This window comes from Apaloderma vittatum, unplaced genomic scaffold (assembly GCF_000703405.1).
Source record: "Apaloderma vittatum isolate BGI_N311 unplaced genomic scaffold, ASM70340v1 scaffold10656, whole genome shotgun sequence".
In the NCBI taxonomy this organism is placed as follows: domain Eukaryota; kingdom Metazoa; phylum Chordata; class Aves; order Trogoniformes; family Trogonidae; genus Apaloderma; species Apaloderma vittatum.
The window spans coordinates 60,583-79,063 of NW_009720055.1; the positions used below are offsets into that span (position 1 = coordinate 60,583).

The 18,481-nt window shown below is 40.4% G+C and overlaps 1 protein-coding gene across 1 annotated transcript in view; it reads left to right on the forward strand.

The window, feature by feature from the left end:
* The window catches only part of SEMA4D (sema domain, immunoglobulin domain (Ig), transmembrane domain (TM) and short cytoplasmic domain, (semaphorin) 4D), a 19,665-nt gene extending 1,184 nt beyond the window's left edge, over nt 1–18,481 (forward strand). The window contains exons 2-14 of the mRNA XM_009870878.1: nt 1,083–1,228; nt 2,452–2,514; nt 4,759–4,857; nt 6,057–6,150; nt 7,096–7,209; nt 8,071–8,222; nt 9,846–10,021; nt 10,140–10,296; nt 11,079–11,301; nt 11,759–11,874; nt 15,976–16,148; nt 16,381–16,424; nt 17,565–18,481. Coding sequence (XP_009869180.1) covers nt 1,083–1,228; nt 2,452–2,514; nt 4,759–4,857; nt 6,057–6,150; nt 7,096–7,209; nt 8,071–8,222; nt 9,846–10,021; nt 10,140–10,296; nt 11,079–11,301; nt 11,759–11,874; nt 15,976–16,148; nt 16,381–16,424; nt 17,565–18,481 — 2,474 coding nt within the window. The remainder of the gene's footprint in view (nt 1–1,082; nt 1,229–2,451; nt 2,515–4,758; nt 4,858–6,056; nt 6,151–7,095; nt 7,210–8,070; nt 8,223–9,845; nt 10,022–10,139; nt 10,297–11,078; nt 11,302–11,758; nt 11,875–15,975; nt 16,149–16,380; nt 16,425–17,564) is intronic.

Genomic DNA, 18,481 nt, shown 5'->3' on the forward strand with positions numbered 1-18,481 from the left:
TGTTTCTGACGGCTAAAGATTGTTGCATTAAGTTACAGGAAGCTTATTTGAATAGGAGGGGAAATCTAGTTCATTGGAGGAATGAACATGTGGAGTTGTATGAACCAGTCTATCCATTTGGGTAAAAATTTCCTGCCAAGTAAAGTATTTTAAAATTACGTGCTTGAGAGTCTGTTTTTAAAATGAATGTTTCTACAGTATTGTAGTTGAAAACATGCAATTCTTAACCTTAGAATTGGGAGCAAGAATACATTGTTTTCTGCCTGTATCTTAAAAAGCCATGCTTAATTAAGCTTGTAATAGTCTCTTGCATAAAATATAGTCTCACAAGCTTTCAGTCACTCTTCCATGATGGCTGTACATGCAGAAAAAATATTCTTGTATATTAGTTATTTTGTGTCATCTTTCTCCAAGACATTATGTTCCAGTCTGCATGCTTCCTCGTTTCACTGCCTTTCCTCCCGTGTCTTTTGTTTTATTTGTTTTCTATTATGTGCATTTCATTTCTGGTCTCCGCTTCAAAATCATCTTACTGATGGTCTGTAAATGGTTCCTTTTTAGCTTCTGTATATTCTTTCTGCTATGGGAATATGCTGAAATGTTTTCCTTTAAGATACAAGATTTTCTTTTTGTGAGATTTGTTTGAAGTGGTTACAATGGATGTGATGACTGACTTGATTTTCCGCAGTGGGTGGGTACATGGAAGGGGAAAAAGTGAGGAAGGACCTGAAAGTGGATGTGTAAAGTGGAAGGTTGGAAAAAAAAGGAGTTAACAGGTAGAAAAAAAATAAAGGAAGAAGTGAGTTATAGTGCTAATTATAAAAGGAAATATTTAGATATTTGAAATTGAACGAGAAAGCAGGGACCAGTGCTTTTGATGTCAATGATGGGAGGTGCTATTTCTGCTGAAAAAGAACCAAGCTGCTTCTCTTGTCTTTAATACGTGGGTTGTCCAAACTAACCTTTGTTGTTTTCAAGGTAGCCAACAGCTGTTAGATACCTTAGAAAAATGACCCAGAAACTTGACCTTAAGTGATAGTGTTTCTTCATGTGGTGCTTTTTTTTTTCTTTCCTTTCAACAGAGGTCCAGCTAATACATTTTCATGAGTCAGAAGTGTCAAACTATTCAACCTTACTGTTAAGTGAAGACAAAGATGTTCTTTATGTAGGAGCCAGAGAAGTGATCTTTGCATTAAATGCAGTGAATATTGCTGAAAAGCAGCACGAGGTATGCATTTTAACACATTATCCTCCCTGTAAAAATCATACTTTAATTTTGATTTCATATCCTGATACAAAGTCCCACTCAGTGTGGTCTAGTCTGTGTTACTTGTGGAAGACACTACAGAGTAAAACGTACCATCAGATGAGAGGAAGAAAGCACAAGTTGTGACACAAAGAAACAATTAGATGTGTCCCTAACTCTTTTCTTCTTGGGGACAGGATGGTGGACTGGAGGGACTTCGGATATAATTTGTAATTGAGATTCTTACATAAATTTTTATTATCAGGAGTGGTCTATCTCCTGTTACTGTGAGTCAGAAGGTGTTTAATTCGAAACAGAAGCAAAGTTGGAGCTTGCTGAGAAGTGGCAGGCTGCAGACGTGCTTGGAATGAAATGAAGGCCCTGTCCTTTCAGTTTCAGCTTCTGTGTTTCTAGGTGTGTCTGTCTTCACAGCAAGCAGTGGTGCAGACGGGTCTGATCCAGCTTGCTCAGAGAAGTTCTCTGATTGTGCTGACGGTAGCGTCTCAGAGTAGATTAGCCTGTGCAGAAGTCTCCTAAGGTTGTGTTGCTTCCAGTCCTCCCCAGGCTCCTGTTTCTTCTCATCCCATCAGCAACACACAGGTTGACACTTAGAGAGTCCCACTCAGGATATTTTTGAAGATGCTTGTATATGGGGCTTTTTAATTGTTTTTTTTTAAATCTGAACAAAATGTTTGTGGGTAGTTGTGGACAATTTCACCAGCATATAAAACTTGTTTTATGGATGCATGTCTCTGTCAAAGTTGTACTTCTCCATATAGTGTATATTAGTCCAGTAAGTTTTCTTTGATTCCTCACCCTGCCTAAGTGTTTTTCATTCAAATGTGAATGAAACTGAGAAGTACTCAAAATTGAGAAGTACTTAAAACAGTTACAGTTGCATTTCCTAAATGCATATGGTAATGGAAACTTCATTACCAATTCGAGGGGAGTGATTTGAGGAACTCATGATGAACCCAGAAAAGAATAGCTAGTGGTTTAGCCCAGCTTCAGGCACATGCACTTGGAAGTGTCACCTCCCAAGGAAAGAATGACTCTGAACCTTTTTAAAGCTACTTGCAGAATGGCTTGTGCTTGCTGCAGGTAGTTTTGAGATTTCCTTTTTTTGTGTGTTATTGCAGGATTTTCAGACCTTGCATTGAATTAAACTCCTTTGAATGTGTTTTCTTGCTTGTTTTTTCACTTAGTTACACTGGAAGGTCACAGAAGATAAAAGGACTAAATGTGCAGTGAAGGGCAAATCAGAACAGGTAGGTACTTTTATTAAACTTTGAGAAAAATGTTACATATTTCACTTCAAGAGGACTGATATTACAAGAAGAAAGGCTCAAACTGTTTGAAATTAAAGTTTTCAGGTAATCACCCGAATTCTTTAATTATCTTGAGCTTTAGAAACTGCAGGATAGTTTTTTGGTGGGCTTTTTTTTTAATTCTTATTTCATTATTTCTTGCCAGTGAATATTATTTGAATGTTTGAGCACACCCTGATGTGTGCTTAATGTCCATTAAAATGATAAACAAATACCGCTTTCACTGATAGCAACTGTTGTGTTTTGATATTTCAATAGTTAGCTCCCCAGTGTCTGGTTCAACAAAACAGCTGATGATTTTGGTCGCTTTGCTTTCGAGCATCGGGTTTACTTACTAGGTCAGCACAGTTCTGCCAGCGTATCCTTCACTAGCAGCATATATACTTGTGGTTGAATGTATGTGGGTGTGCCTTTTCCCCTCGTGTAGCGCCACTTTACTGAGTGATACAGCAAGGTGAGGGTTTGCTGGGCAAGACTGGTGGTTGGTCAGGATTTTAGCACAATTTTGAAAGCAGAAAAGTCTGCAAGCCCTGCAAGTACAAAAAGCAGTCCTACTCTTGTATACTTGCAGGGATTTGGCATTGGCACCCCCAAACCTGCAGCCTCTTTGTCTCAAGCTCTTATAAAACCCCAAGTGCTGTATCTAGGGCTGATAGACATCCCATAGACATCCTGTGTTCATGGAATTGCTCGAGGTGGGATCGGATTCTCTCTCACTTGGCTTATTGCCTTTACTTTGAAGTCAGTCGAAATAAAGCTTATTGCCTTTGACTGACAGCCATCAATATGTTGTCCTAATGTGACATGTGGCAGGTATTTAAGGGCATTTTTCTCCTTGTCTGCCTCTTCAGGGTGCACTCAGAGTGTTATGTTCTTCAGCTTCAGCTGAAGTTACTAGCAATAATATTCACATAACAGCCACATTGAATGAGAGATCTGATCTGAATTTCTTCCATGTGCATACCATTTAGCAGATGGTATGTGCATCTCCACCAGTCCTCTGCAGAGATAATTGGTGTTAGTTAGGAGGGATGTTAGACCCCATAAATCAGTATTTTACCAGAGCTCCAAACTTTTCTCCCTTGTTTTTTTCACTGCCTCAGCCTAGCAAGTCACGCTTACTGCCAACCATACTTTTTCTGCACTGTACTCACAACCTTTCACTAGTCACATATATGTTGTAGCTGTGATGCTTTGCTTAGCGCAATTGTTTCAAAAAGGTCAAGTTACTAAGTTGCCTCTGCTATTTCTTACACTAAAATGTGTCCTCTCCCCTACCCAACAGCACTGTGCTGTTTAGTGCCAGCAAAAGACATTTATGCATCTGTTCAGGGACCTTATCTGGCAGAAAGCTGTTTTTGCTCTTTCCCCCACAAGTTTTCTGCTATACTAAACCCACCATGCTGTCACAGAAATACCTTCTCTGACTCGTAAGAAGGAAGAGTAAGGACTGTGCTTAATACCTGCTTAAGTAGTTTATGGAACTATAGTATGGTGGGATATCTGATTGTGTACCAGTAAGAGTTAAGGTATGTTGACAGTTTTTTTCCCCCCTCACTTTAAGTGGGTGTTTAATGTTGTTTTTCTTGGTTATTTTTCAGAAACTTTATGATATCTTCTATTCAAGGCTCTGCTCAAACTGCTTACTCCATTTCAGAGCCAAAAAGATTTAAGAAGCTTCCCTGAATGAAAAAGCATTTGATAGCAAGGACTTAAAAAAAGGGACAGATATAAGTGACAAACTTTATAATGAATTTAATAGTGTTAGAGGTTTCTCCCTTAAGAATCAACCTTGACTGTCACTTTTTCCTCTGGGCTCACAAGGGATGACAAAGTCTAAAACTTACTCCATGTTGAGCGAGTTTTTGCCGTGGATTGGATGTGTCTTTGGACCTTGTGTTTTCATAGAGCAACTCAAATTGCAGGATGGTACTTCGTCATGCTACCCCGACAGGTATACAGTGGCAGCTGTGCCCTCCTGGCTGTAGGAAACCAGATGCTGCGGGTCTGGAGCTCCTGGAGGTTGTAGGGGATGGTCTCCCAGTGGTGGTTGTATCACCCAGCCTTACTGGTGTGGTGCGGCGACACAGATGAGCTGACAGCACAACTTTTAATTGTTTATTTATGTTGGAATGTGGAAACTGTGGTTTATCAGACTGATCCTTTTCTCATCCTCTATTACAGACAGAGTGTCGAAATTACGTGCGTGTCTTGCAACAGCTGAATGATACTTTTCTCTACGTGTGTGGAACTAATGCGTTTCAGCCCACGTGTGATTACCTGGTAAGAGCGTACATACATTTTGACCCAACAACGACTGTAACTTAAAAGCAGCTCATTTAAACAGTGAGTTAATCTACAGTCCCAGAGACTGTCGCAATCTCAGTGCCAGTCATAATATTTGGAGCATGTATATTACATGTCCACAGTAATTATAGGAGTATAGAAATAAACAGTACTGTTCCTTTTTCGGAGTGCTTATTGAAGTATTGTTTCATCTTGTTTAATTGTGGATTGACTTTTTCTTACCTTTCATTATTCTTTGAGTATGGTGCATTAGCATAAGAGCAATTTCTAAATCTGAAATGGCATTCTCTATGATTTCCATCCATTACCAAATCTCCCTGAAATTTCGCAGATTCCTGTCTCTGCTTGTCTTGTCTCTACTGCTGCCTCTGTCACAGCTTTATAGTGCTAAATGCTTCAGAGTGAATTCTTGGCACAAAATCAGAACTCCTCATTGCTGGCTCTTGTATCATTCTCCTTACTGTGCCTCTTAGTGATTCTGAAGTTGAGAAGTCCTGCAGTTGTTCTTTTTTGTCTCCCTTGCTTGCAAGTCTGCCTGCCATCACCTCTGGAACATTGCCAGAAGTCATTGCCCTGAGCCTCCAAAGTCTTCATTACACAGTATAACTGATCACTTCCCCGATACTGTGGAAACAGTTCTTCATCATGTTCTTGATCCTCATTCCTTCTGTTTTTAAAGGATTTATAAGTGACAGCCAAAGTACTCTCTTGCTTCTTAAAAATTAGTTGGATTATGCTCCGTCTCACAAATTGAACATAATCTTGCAAATGGCTAAATCCACTTTGGAAAGCCCTCTTGGTTTCTAGAACTCTGCATTTTCGTGCAGACTAATTCAGTAATTGCTAGCTCTTTCGATATATCAATTAACTTCTCTGCCTGGCTTTTTTTGATGCTCTTTCTTCTGATCTGTCTGGATTTAACTTTTTGTCCTATGTTCTTTTCTGATTCTGCCCTCACAAGTCATAGGATCATATTTCCTCTGTTTGCTGGACTTGATAAGACTTTCTGGAAACGTGTATGGCTTTTATAATCTTACCAAAACTGCCTTTGATGCTGGAAGTCGATATATTCCATTACTTAGTGTTAATTTTTCAGTTACCTTTGCATGAGTCAAGTGGCTGAAAGCAGAAGTGCTAACAGTTCTTCTATGATTTTCAACTTATTTTTTTTACAGAATTTAATTTCATTTGAACTTGGAGGTAAAAATGAAGATGGTAAGGGCAGATGTCCATTTGATCCTGCTCAAAGCTACACATCTGTTATGGTTGGTAAGTTCAGACTTCGCATACCTCATTATTATGTATGAAAATTTTCAGTCTTTTCCACTGTCATTGTCCAATCTCTAAGTATCAAAATTGCAGATTTTACATCTTTACTGTGTTATCTGCACATACAATAAAATACTTAGTAGTCAATCTTGGCATGTTTCTTAAAAGGAGAACTTTAAAACTCTAGGTTGATTTGGAAGCAACTTTTAAAATACTAATTTTTAAACTGTATTTACAGATGTGTAACATATTTAGTCCAGGTACTTTGGCTGTCTTTGTAGTATCAATTACTGTCATTTCAGTAAATTTAACAAGTAGAATTCTTTAGCTGTCGTGAAGATGTCTCCATAAGACAACACAAGAGAGTGCAATATTTATTGCGAGTGTAGTACTGCATGGTTAGACACCACTGAGTCTTAATTTGGTGAAATGGCTCAGGCTCATGGCTGTACCCTGGTGTCACAAGACTAATTAAAGACAAGCTCAAAGTAACACAAAATGGGAAATGAGAAAGAAAAGAACACAATCTCTGCATTTTTTTCCTAAATCTTAAAAGTCAAGTTTGAATACTGGTGGCATAGGAAGAGAGGAAAATAATTACTTCCCAAACTTCTGTGTCGTTTCTTAAGTAAATTTGCATGGGTTTACATAAACCATAGGGTTAAGGCTAAAGTGTTAAAGCGCTGCAAAAACAGTGCTGACGTTTTCCCAGTTGGTTTGGTTGTAGTAAAGCAGCAATAAACCCACATGTGGAAGTGTTAGCCTTGAGAGAACAGTCGGCAGAAATGTAAGCGTAGAAGGACGTGTCAGGGGCAATTTGGAGGAAATCCTTGTTTATCTCTTCCTGTGGGAAGTTTAAACTTGCATAGTCTCGCAAAGGATTTATGTACCTTTTTTGGTATCCAGTGCATAAGAAAGTCTGAAGTATTTATTTTTGTGTTAAAGATGAAGAGCTTTATTCCGGGACTTCTTACAATTTCTTGGGAAGCGAACCTATCATTTCACGGCACTCTCATCAGAGCCCTCTGAGAACAGAGTATGCAATACCTTGGCTTAATGGTAAGTGAACACGAGAACCGGCCAGCCTTTTTCCTCCCTCAGTGTCACTCTTAAGAGACAAAGAGTTTAAGTGTCTTACCTGCGGTAGGGGGTGATTGTCTTAATACCTGAAAGAGAATGGATTTTGTTACGCTGGCATATGCTGATGTGTGTGTGCCTTCATGTGTGCCACTGAGAGATTTTGTTTGGAAGTCTCAGGATTTTTATTAGCATTGACAAGGAACACAGCTTCAAGACATACAGGCCTCAGCTTGACATTTATTCTGTATCTACTTCTTTGTCCTTTCACTAATGCAGTGAATTTGTGATATAGTAAGGAAAAGAATTGTCTTTGTCTCTAGCAGGTTTCCAAGTTGAGCTCATCATGATTCTTGATGATTTTGATTCATGAATTTCAAAATTCACCAAGTTTTATGAATACTCATATTTGTGGCTTGCTGCCAGAAAGATCCAAGATCCAAAGGATGCCTTATGTCCAAAAAGTACAGGATACTGAGTTTTGTAAGGTGATTTGCTCAAACAGCTGAAACAGGGTAGAGGCAGGAAAGACAGGGTACCTTTCCAGGGCCATTAGAAAAGCGTGCTTGAGTGTGTACTGAAGAACGTTGAAATAACAAGATATCAGACCATAGAGATGTCTTGAGTATTTTAGTGCTTTCAGAAAGGGTTTGTTTTTTGTTGTCTTCTTTCTCTGTTTCTACGTTTTTGGAAATGCTATTCACACTGTGAACAGCAAACTGTGTAGGCAGGTTAGTGACTGGAGAGCAGTGTGAGCTTTGGGTGAAAGAAGACTGCTAGAGGGTCTTCTGAGGGTTTCAAGTTAGTAATCTCATATGTAATATAAAATTCTTCTCTTTGTAGAGCCCAATTTTGTTTTTGCTGATGTGATAAGAGCAGATCAAAACAGCACAGATGGGGAAGATGACAAGATATACTTCTTTTTCACCGAGGTCTCTGTGGAGTATGAATTTGTTGGAAAACTGATGATTCCAAGAATAGCTAGAGTGTGTAAGGTGGGGCATAGTTCAATTTACTTTTACTAATTCAGCTGGAATTTTGTGTATGTATGTGTTAAGAAATATTTATTATTGTAGACTTATTGCCAATTAAATGGAAGTGGTTGACCTTGGTGAATCTTAGGGAATCAGCAATTCCGATCAGTTCTTCAGAACTCAGAAAGCCAAATTGTTACTTTGGAAACAAATATTTGATCAGATTTTGCTCAGTGATAAAACTTCGGTACATCTGAGGGTTTAACTCTTGCCTGCGGGAAAAAAACTTGACCACTACAAAACACAGCAACAGAAAAGTGTGTTCTCTGGCTTTTTATTGTTTTTTCTTTTGTTTTAACAACTCTTAAGTTTAAAGAACTGATTTGGAGCTGAGTAGATAGTATGTCAAGTTACTTTCGGATAACTGTATTAAAACTGCTGTGTCCACAGCAGAGTACTTGGCTGTGGTGTAGCAGATGGTACTTCCCTGAAGCTGTTAGAGCTCCCAGAACCTCAAGGAAAATGGTCACCAGCAAGCCTGATTCTGTCACGCTTGCGGTGTTTAAACCTCAGTGTGTTAATGCTTGTTCAAGTACGTACTCAGGAGTGTTCATTAAAAAACTTGCTGATGAAAGAGTTTTTGTTTCCAGTAGAAAAGGTTGATTTAACAAAAACTTTTTCAGTGGAATGTATCCATTTCCTCAGGATTTTTTTTTCCCCAACAGGAAATTTATCTAGCTGTTTCATTTTGATGAGGTTGAAAAGTTTTTATTTTGGCCTTACTGTTTTGTATTTAAACATGGAAGTCAAAACATCAATAACGAGTTAGTGCCCTTGAGATTTTCATTAAACAGGCAGCTGAAGGCAGGTTTACATGAGGTTTGTTATTATGGCCCTCTGCCCACTGACAGCTTATGCATGCTTTGAAAGGGGAGTGTCAGGGAATGAGAGAGCTTTATTGCTCATGTTTGGATGAAATAAGAGTCAATAACAGGTTGCAAATCTGTAAACATTTATACTTAATTATTTTTATAAATTTTGCAGATATCCTATAATACTTTGCATAACAGTGTTAGCTAATGAATAGGAAATACTAATAATGTTCAAATATGCCCTGCTTTTTGAAGAGAAGTAGCAGAAGTATTTTGAAGCATTTCCAGTCAATGTATCTTTACTCCTTTAAGCCTTGATACAGCAAATCCTTGACAAAGGTGGTAACTGCTTATAGAATTAAGCCATTACTGCATTCCTTCTAGTGAAATTATTAATGTCAGGTGAGTTTAATAAGTGTATATTGCAACATCTTGATTAGATGTCACAGAAAAAATGCAGTGTTGCTTATTTCTTGTAAGGGACAGTATAATACTTCCATACTGATTTTACTTGTTCTAATAAGCAGGTCTTTTTTCTAAAGGTACATTGCTCATCTCAGTTTTTCAAGAGTTGCTGAAGTATGGTTCTTTTATAAGTCTCATATCTCTTCCTATCTCTATGTTTGTGAATGAGTTAACATTTGTTGCTATAGATGAAATGTTAGAAAATAACAGGGCTTAGGAATTCCTTGCTGTATAGCAGTGGCTCTTAAATGCAAAAATGCTATTAGTTTTCCTCACAAATACCTTTTTATTTTTTTAATACCATCAGAGGGACCAAGGAGGATTAAGGACCTTGCAGAAAAAATGGACTTCATTTCTCAAGGCCAGATTGATTTGTACCATCCCGGATAAGAATTTAATTTTCAATATTATCAATGATGTTTTTATCCTCAAGTCTCCAACTTTGAAGGAACCAGTGATATATGGAGTCTTCACCCCGCAACTGTAAGTGTGTGGTATAGCCTTTTCCTGGATAAGTACTTTTAGTCTTAGTTGCTTAGCACAAGAAGTAATAATTACTCCTCTGATTTTTTTTTTTTTTAATTGCTTCCTGAACGTTTAGGAACAATGTGGGGCTGTCAGCAGTGTGTGCATATAATCTGTCTACTGTAGAAGAGGTTTTCTCTAAAGGAAAATACATGCAGAGTGCTACAGTAGAACAGTCTCATACAAAGTGGGTACGATACAATGGGGAAATTCCTAATCCTCGACCTGGTGCGGTAAGTTTCTGTGATCTTGGATCTGGTGACAAGTCTTTCTTTAATGCTCAGGAGTAAAAGAAATACTGACTATTAGGTAGTCTAATAAAGGTTAGTTTTAGTTTACTCTGATCTGGATAATTTGTGTTGTAATGACTTTGTAGAAAAACACTTGAGAGATGTATCCTGAACTTTTGTTTCTGTGAATCAAAGTGGACTTTTTAATTTGTAATGGAGTTATTTGCTGGTTTGGGGGTTTTTGGTTACTTTGTTACTAATTTCCTAGTGTTGAAATAGATGTTGGTATACAATGGGCAACATCAAATACTACTTAGTTCAGATGAACAGAAGTATAGCAATCGTTGGATTGTCTCTGTAGGCTCAGCAGATTTATCTGATGCAGTGCATTGCTCTGCAAACTAGAATGTGTCTTTTTCACACTTCTCTTACTTTGTCATGTTCCTGCAGTCGTCTTGTTGCTACTGTTTAATGAAGTAGCAGTTAAACTTAGTTAAGAAGCATCAGAGTCCAGAAGGAATATTTTCCTAAAATGTATTTTGGACCCGAACAAAAATATAGTCTGAAGCTGAGGGGCTAGTGTATCAGAGAGGCCAAAGTGCTGTGAGACCTGAGGACCATCTGTGGTAGAACGAGTATAATGTCAAGGTGCACTTAGTGGCCAAAATAATGCACAGAATAAAATGCATGTAGCAGCTGTTAATTGATCTGTTTTGTACAAATAAATTATATAATTTGCTTGTCTCTTTTTGTTTGCTTGTGTGTTTCCCCTCCCACCCCGCTAGTGTATAAACAATGAAGCCAGAGCATCAAACTACATGACTTCTCTGAATTTACCAGACAAAACTTTGCAGTTTGTTAAAGATCATCCTCTAATGGATGACTCAGTGACTCCAGTGGGAGATAGACCTCGACTAGTAAAGCGAGATGTGAAGTACACCCAGATTGTAGTAGACAGAGTCAGAGCACTCAATGGCACGATATATGATGTTATGTTCATCAGTACAGGTAAGTTATTCAAAACACTTTTTCTTTTTTTTTAAAGATGCACTGATTCTTTAAGCTGAAGTTCCTTCCAAGAGAAACTCATTGAGATTTCAGTATTTATGGAGCTTTTACCCCAGCTGGGCTTTCATTAAAAGCAAAGATGTCATGCAAGAGTCTCCACCGACTCACTGTGCTTTGAAAAAGTATTGCAGGAAACAAACTACAAAACTGCAATGAGTTCAGGAAGAACACATGTAAGCTAATACCTGTGTGGTCATTCTTTGTCCCAAAATGTTACTTCTTGATCAGAGCTTCTCTTGATGGCAGGTTTAATGGTTGCCATTGACAGAGTGTTGTGTGAAGTCTTCAGCTGAACAGCAAGCAGATTAGAGATAGTTTAACAGCAACCGTTCAAATTTTTTTCCCTTGCCTTTTTGTTTTCAGAATCTCACTTAAATATATTGCTTTACTGTTTCAGATCGAGGAGCCCTGCACAAGGCTATCAGCTATGAAAATGGGATGCATATTATTGAAGAAACACAGCTTTTTCCAAACTTTGAACCAGTCCAAACTCTCTTGCTTTCATCCAAAAAAGTAAGCATCATGGGATTCACCTCTTTTTGCTCTTCCACAAAACTTCTTAGTGTTACCTTGTGATGCAAAAAGACAGTCACTGTGCACAGAGCCAAAAGATGCATCTGTAGCTCTTCGCACTGCAGCAGTATCATGTGCTGCCTGCTACATTTCAAGTGTGTTTGGTAGGTGGCATGCTTCTGAAGGTCTGTAGTTATGAGGAAGGTGGTGGAGGGTCGCACAGGTGTGCAGGGCCTTCATTTACATTCCCCGTGCAGAAGCTGAAAGCTCTAACATGTTTTAAGGTGCCATTTTTTAGGTTAGGAGTAATGTGAAGATCCTGACCCCTTGCGGCCATTGCAAATCCTTGAGGAAAAGTCCTCAGGGGTGTAGCAGAGGAGTGGTGTATCTTTCTGAGGAAACAGACATAAGCTGAATGTAAGCAGAGAAAACAGTCTTGTCTAGCAAAGAGACTCAGAGTTATGTAACTCGTTTGGTTTCTGTTGAGCCAAGTCTCACAGGCTCCTGCATGCTGGGTGTATCCTGAGAGCAGTCATGCTGGTGTGGCTGGGAGTGAGGACCTCTGGTGAAGTCCTGTCTGCCTGGGTGAGCCACCAGCTGCAGCTCCAGCTGGGTGACACAAGCCTTGCCACAGGCTCCAAACCCAGCAGCCATTCTCCACCATTAATCAGTCACTCAGTTTAATCTTGTAATGGTTTTGTGACAGTGGGAGGGTAATCACTATGTGTACTTTGTACACAAGTTAGACTTCTGGCCCTAGTTACTCAGACCTGCAGATCTGTCAATGTCTGTCAGATTATTACCCTAAAGAGTGGCTTGTAGCATGAGACCTCTCAACTGTTGAAATCTGGGACTTCTTACAGAAAAAATGTTTCTCTTTGAAGTGTCTGGTAGTAACACTGGCATTCAGTAGCTATCTAGCAATCGATTAATGCAGCTAAGAATACTGCCAAGGTATCTTAGAAACAGCTTTCCTTTTTGTGTGATGTTTAATAAAACTTTGCAAGCCAAAGTGATCAACTCGATGGAAGGTAGCTTTATGTCGCAGTTCTTTAAAGCTCATCTTTCATGCTTATTTGTCCTTTAGTGCATAAAATAGAAAGAATTCTTGAGGACGGAGTATAGTTTTGATGACAAGTGAAAATCAGTGATTAAAAGTGATTAAAAGCTTATATGCTAATAGATTTCAGTAAAGATGCTTTTATTATTTTTGTATGATGCATCACATTGGCAACTTACTATATGTGTGTATGTGAGAGAGTGTATATATATTTTATGTGCATATGTATATTAAAAAAAAGTTTGCTGATTTCTTCTGATTTATCTGCAAAGAAAGCTTCAAATGCCTTGCTTTGATAGGCATTTGCCCTGTGATGGAAGATAATGATAGATAACTCTTCTAATAAATATGCTAATACCTTTTCTTCTAGTTGTGAATGAATCAAGGGATCATTCATACACCAGCTTAATTACAATACCCTCATTTCTGAGGATTGGAAGGGAGGCAATAGGCATCCTTCCTCATGCTGAAGACACACGATCGAGCAGTTTCAGCACACGCTTGATAAAGGCTGGCATAGAAGTCGCGATGATACTGAATTTATCCACTCAGAATCTGGGTGTCATATTCTTGGTTCCTCAAGAATATTGTGAGTGGTGGCAGTGTGAAACGTGGCATAGGGGCTGTCTTCTCAGAGAAGCTTCTCTCAAATCTTAGGATTGAAACAAACCACTGCTTTCTGCATGGCACTGTAGAGAGAGTAACAGCTTGTATCTTCTGCAAGCTGACACACAGAACTAGAACTTGAAACTGAAGCAGCGCTGCCCAGTACCTTCCCGTGGAATCAGTAGTCCTCTTCAGCGATGAGGAACTGAAGTGCCAGAGTCATGAAAGCTACATAGTCATGGTACCACTCAAGCAGGGATTGTTTCTGCTCCCCAGCATAAAAACGCAAGTTTCTACCTCCTTGGACATCGCAGTAGCAATTACAGTGAGTTGCTACTGAAGCTCTTCTTAGAGCTGGATTAGCCACAAGAGGGTAGTGGTAGTGAGCTTCAGACCCCTCTGGAGTCAGAGTTCCTTCTGAACGCATTATGGCAGTAATCTACACCCCCTTCCCACAGGCCTTCATCTTGTTTGGAGGATGTTGAACAAAATCAGATGAACCTACAGTAGACGCTTAAAATTCCTACTTGACTGAAAGATGTGTCTGAATTTTTCCAAATGGTCTGCCCAGCCTCTCTGCATGTTCTCTGAACTTGTGGATGTACCAGCTGGGAACCATGCCAAGACATTACAACCCACGTGCAGTGTTGCGCTGTTGACTTTGATGTCAGCTGGCAGGGCGCTGGAGAGATGAGCAGTGCTGGGTGCAGTGGAGCAGCTTTCCAGCAGAATGGGAAGTTTTTCCCAGAAATTCGTATGTCTCCAGCACTGCAGACTTCATTCTGTGGGTGCTGCAGCATAGTCCAGTGCTAACCTAAGTTAAATTACAGACTGAAAGATTGCATTTGACTCTATGTCCCTGAATTTTGATTTCCCTTCCAAGTCCATTTTCCAGCAATGCAGCAGATTATTCTTTTTTGATCCAGTTTTGTTTTTCATCTTCCAGGTTTAAGAGTTTCTTTGAAGGCTGTCTGCACATGTCATATATGAGATGGATCCAGACTGATCTGTGCTTGGTCTTGTAGCTTCCTCTGGAGCCTACTGGCAGTCAGAATGCATCATTCATTAGCTTAATTTTAAGACAGACTTCCTCATGATCATTGTATTAAAGAGACTTACTTCTTCCAAGTTTGTTTGGCAAAACCTCCTTACATCCTTAGTGAAAGAGTAACGGTGATCCTCGAAACTGAAATTGAACCCTAAGTTGCCCTGTTAATTGTTTTCTTGAGGCCATTTCTAATGTCGAGACTGAAAGTCTGCACCATGAACTAAAGGGTTTAGAAGAATATTTTCTCTGCTACTTCAGAGAAAGATTCTCCAGATGTTTCTTGGGTGTCTGCCCATTGCTTTTTGTCTGTGTTCATCTTGCCATATTCTAGCAGTCTCCCTGCAGATATGACCCCTGAGTACATTTGTACGTACTGAGGTCTGTACAGGTGCAGGACAGGAAAAGCGACCCTGTGCTTGGATTCATCTCATTTGCCATGACAGCTAGGTCAGGGTGCTTTGATAAATCCCCTTGGTATTCTGCTCAGGATGAAGCCAGCCCACTGCCAAGGTGAGGTGTGCTTGTTCGGCTTTGTATACACAGCTTCTCAAGGGACTAGAGGGTCGGTCACTGGTGGTTTTCGGTTGCAGCACAGGCCCCTTTCCTGAGACTTTGCATAACAACGTGTAAATTCACAGTGTACCTGTTAGCCGTCTGTGTCTCTGAGCTTTGAAACAGATGAGTAAAATCAGGCAGCTCTTTGCGAGAAGGGTGTTGGGGATGAGTGTGGTCTCCTGCCATACTTAGAGTGAGACTTGCTTGGGATCCCCAGCAACAAACAGCCGTTCGTTTATATCCCGCTTTCCCTCCGTGTCACGCCAGTGCTCTTTCATTTGCCTACTCTCCAGCCGTTCCTGCTTGAGTAGCAGGTTGGCAGCTGCATTTGACTGTTGTCGGGCTGATGCCGGTATGGCTGTAGAGACCTGTCTGGCAGAAGAGCTGAAGGCAGTAGGACTGCTTTGGATTAGGGGGGGCAGGTCCCTACATGCAGCAGTGTGCCTGCTGCACCCGTGCCATCAGCACGGGCTGCCCTTGCCTCACAGGAGGTTTGTTGGTGCATTTGTACTTGTGGACAGACTGTGTGATAAAACTATGGTTAGACGCGGTTGTTTTCCATTCTCATAAAGTATCTACTTCAGGGGTTTTGTTATTTTGTCTTTTTGCACTTACCCAAAAATATTCGGTGATGCTGTAAGTTTCCCTTCCGTTCTAGCAGTAAAAGCTAATGAAAATGCTTATTCCCCTCATGCTCCGGTTTTCATGAATATGGCCGTATATATGCAACTCTTAAGTTCTAGTAACTTTAAAATTTTCTTGAATTGGGATTATTCAGCTTTGAGAAAATGATTGACTGTGGGGGTTTTGGTGTGCTTTTTTGTCTTTTTAGGGCAGAAGATATCTCTATGCTGGTTCAAATTCTGGTGTGGTTCAGTCTCCGGTGGCATTCTGTGACAAGTACACCACTTGTGTTGACTGTGTTTTAGCAAGAGATCCTTACTGTGCTTGGAAACCCCTCGAAGCTTCCTGCATTGACATTTTTAAAGAAAATGAAATGGAAAGGTAACGGTAGCCTTCAATTTTTACCTTGCAATTACAACCAACGTTGCATCAGTCTTGCCCCTTATTGATAACTGGGTTTTTTTTAACTGTGTGTTTTCAAATACAGACTTTTTCCTGCCCACCTATGTCTGCCTGTGGTATTTAGATTAGATGAATCTTATGTGGTACAAGAGGATGGGCAGGCTGTAAGAAACAAGATTTAAAGTTGTAATACTTGGACTTCCTTTTACAGGAATTGGATTCAGAACATAGGAGGAGATGCGTCTTCTTGTTCTGGTGAGTTAGTCTCTGAAGAGCTCTTTCACGTGTCTAAGTGGAGTAGTAAAAGGGTTGTGTTCAGTTCAGGTGGGTTTTTTTTGTGGTTATCTGGACATTCATCTATATTTTAATAGGTATGAGATTCTGCTTTTGAATATGTGAGCATCTGTACAGCCTGCATGTTGTCTTAAAATGTCTGTGTTTGTGTACATTTCAGTGTGCAGTGCACAAACCCCTGAAATGAATGGGGGCACCTCAACAGCCACTTGTGAATGAAACCAGTATTTATCATAAGTACCTCTGCTGCAGAGGCCTCTGTCTCTGTGATACAGCACTTGACATTCTACCGTGAGCCTTGATAAGTGCATGGTTATTGCTGCTGGATCAGATGAAATGATCCTGAAAAAAGCTGGTTTTATGGTGAGAGGGGAGGGGGACTCAGGACATGATACAGAGCAGCTAAAGTACTCTCCGTAATGCTTTAAGGCAAGTAACCACAGGTCCTTTCTTTATAGTGCGTGCTGCTGCCACCAGATCAAGGCGGTCTTAAAGAAGAGTAATGTTACAGGAGATCTGTACTGCAGTAAACAGTGCTCTTAAGATTCTGATTTACTCCCGTTTTTATTTCTAATCCAAGCAAAGCACAGACCACCGTGAGAGCTTTGCTTGCTAGTGGTTTTTTTTATTTCTGGTATTGCATTGTGGGTGTTCTGTAAGTGCTGACACATTTTTAGAAGAGTTCAAGCTGAGTAACAGCATTTTGTTCAGTTTCTTCTTGGATGTTTTGTAGTTGCTGGTGTACTTAGAAGGCACTAATTGCATATAAAGCGACACCAAGTTCAGCATCTTGTCTCAAAACAATGATTCGTCTCCAATGCGCACTCTGCAGACCAACAAGGTCTCTTCTTCATCTAGAAGCGGAGGCTGTCTTAGAGTTTGAGGTGTCCTGTGTCTTTGTCTTGACGTCTAGCACACAGCTGTAGTGTGGTATCTCACTGAGATTCTTGCATGCCATCATCTTGGTTTTGTGATGAGGTAATCTGAATGCTGTAATCTTTGCGTTTCCATTAGGACTATAGCAGAGTGTCGTGAAACTGTACAGATTAGAGCAAACGGGAATCATTGCTGATACTTTGCACGTTTATTTTGATGTTCCAGATAAAGTAAGAGAGAATTCCCTACAGCATACATTCAAGCATGGGAGCACAGCAGAACTCAAGTGTTCTCAAAAGTCCAATCTGGCACAGGTAGTCTGGAAGTTCAAAGATGATGTGCTGAGAGTGGAGAGTCCCAAGTACCGTCTGCTGGAGAAGGCACTGCTCATCTTCAATTTGTCAGAAGGAGACAGTGGTGTTTACCAGTGCTTGTCGGAAGAAAAAGTGAAGAATAAGAAATTCTCTCAAGTGCTGGCTAAGCATGTTTTGGAACTGAAAAAGATCCAGCACGCTACGGTGGGCCCCACTGCGGCAGTTGCGTCAACAGAAGGTAATAGCGATGCGCCAAAAGTGTCAGCTGTATCAACCGAGGGGTCTACTGCTCACACCTCAACCACTCATGTGGTACCAGTCACGACAGCAAGGATGGTAACAAAGCCCATTGGCCCTGTCCTAACGAGCGCAGCCTCCAGCACGGAGCTCTTCAACTCAATTCCGGACACGGTCCCAGAAAAGACGATGTTCCTCAAGTCCAATGATAACTTCCTGTTGATGTTCCTCTTCCTCTTCTTTTTTATTCTCTTTTTGTGCCTGCTGTCTTACAACTGTTACAAAGGGTACTTGCCAGGGCAGTGCTTGAAATTCCGCTCTGTCATGCTGCTCGGTAAGAAGAAAACGAAGTCGGATTTTTCTGATTGTGAGCAAAGCGTGAAGGAGACGCTGGTGGAGCAAGGCAGCGTCAGCCACCAGAGCGGGGAGCAGCCGAAGCCGGCGCATGACACCGGATACGAGACTGAGCCCGACTGTGGGAACGGCCAGCTGCAGCCAGGGGATTCGCAAGCCTCCCGAGAGGCCAAGGACAAGCCCTTTGACGTCAAGTGCGAGCTCAAGTACGCCGACTCCGACGTTGAGGGGGACTGA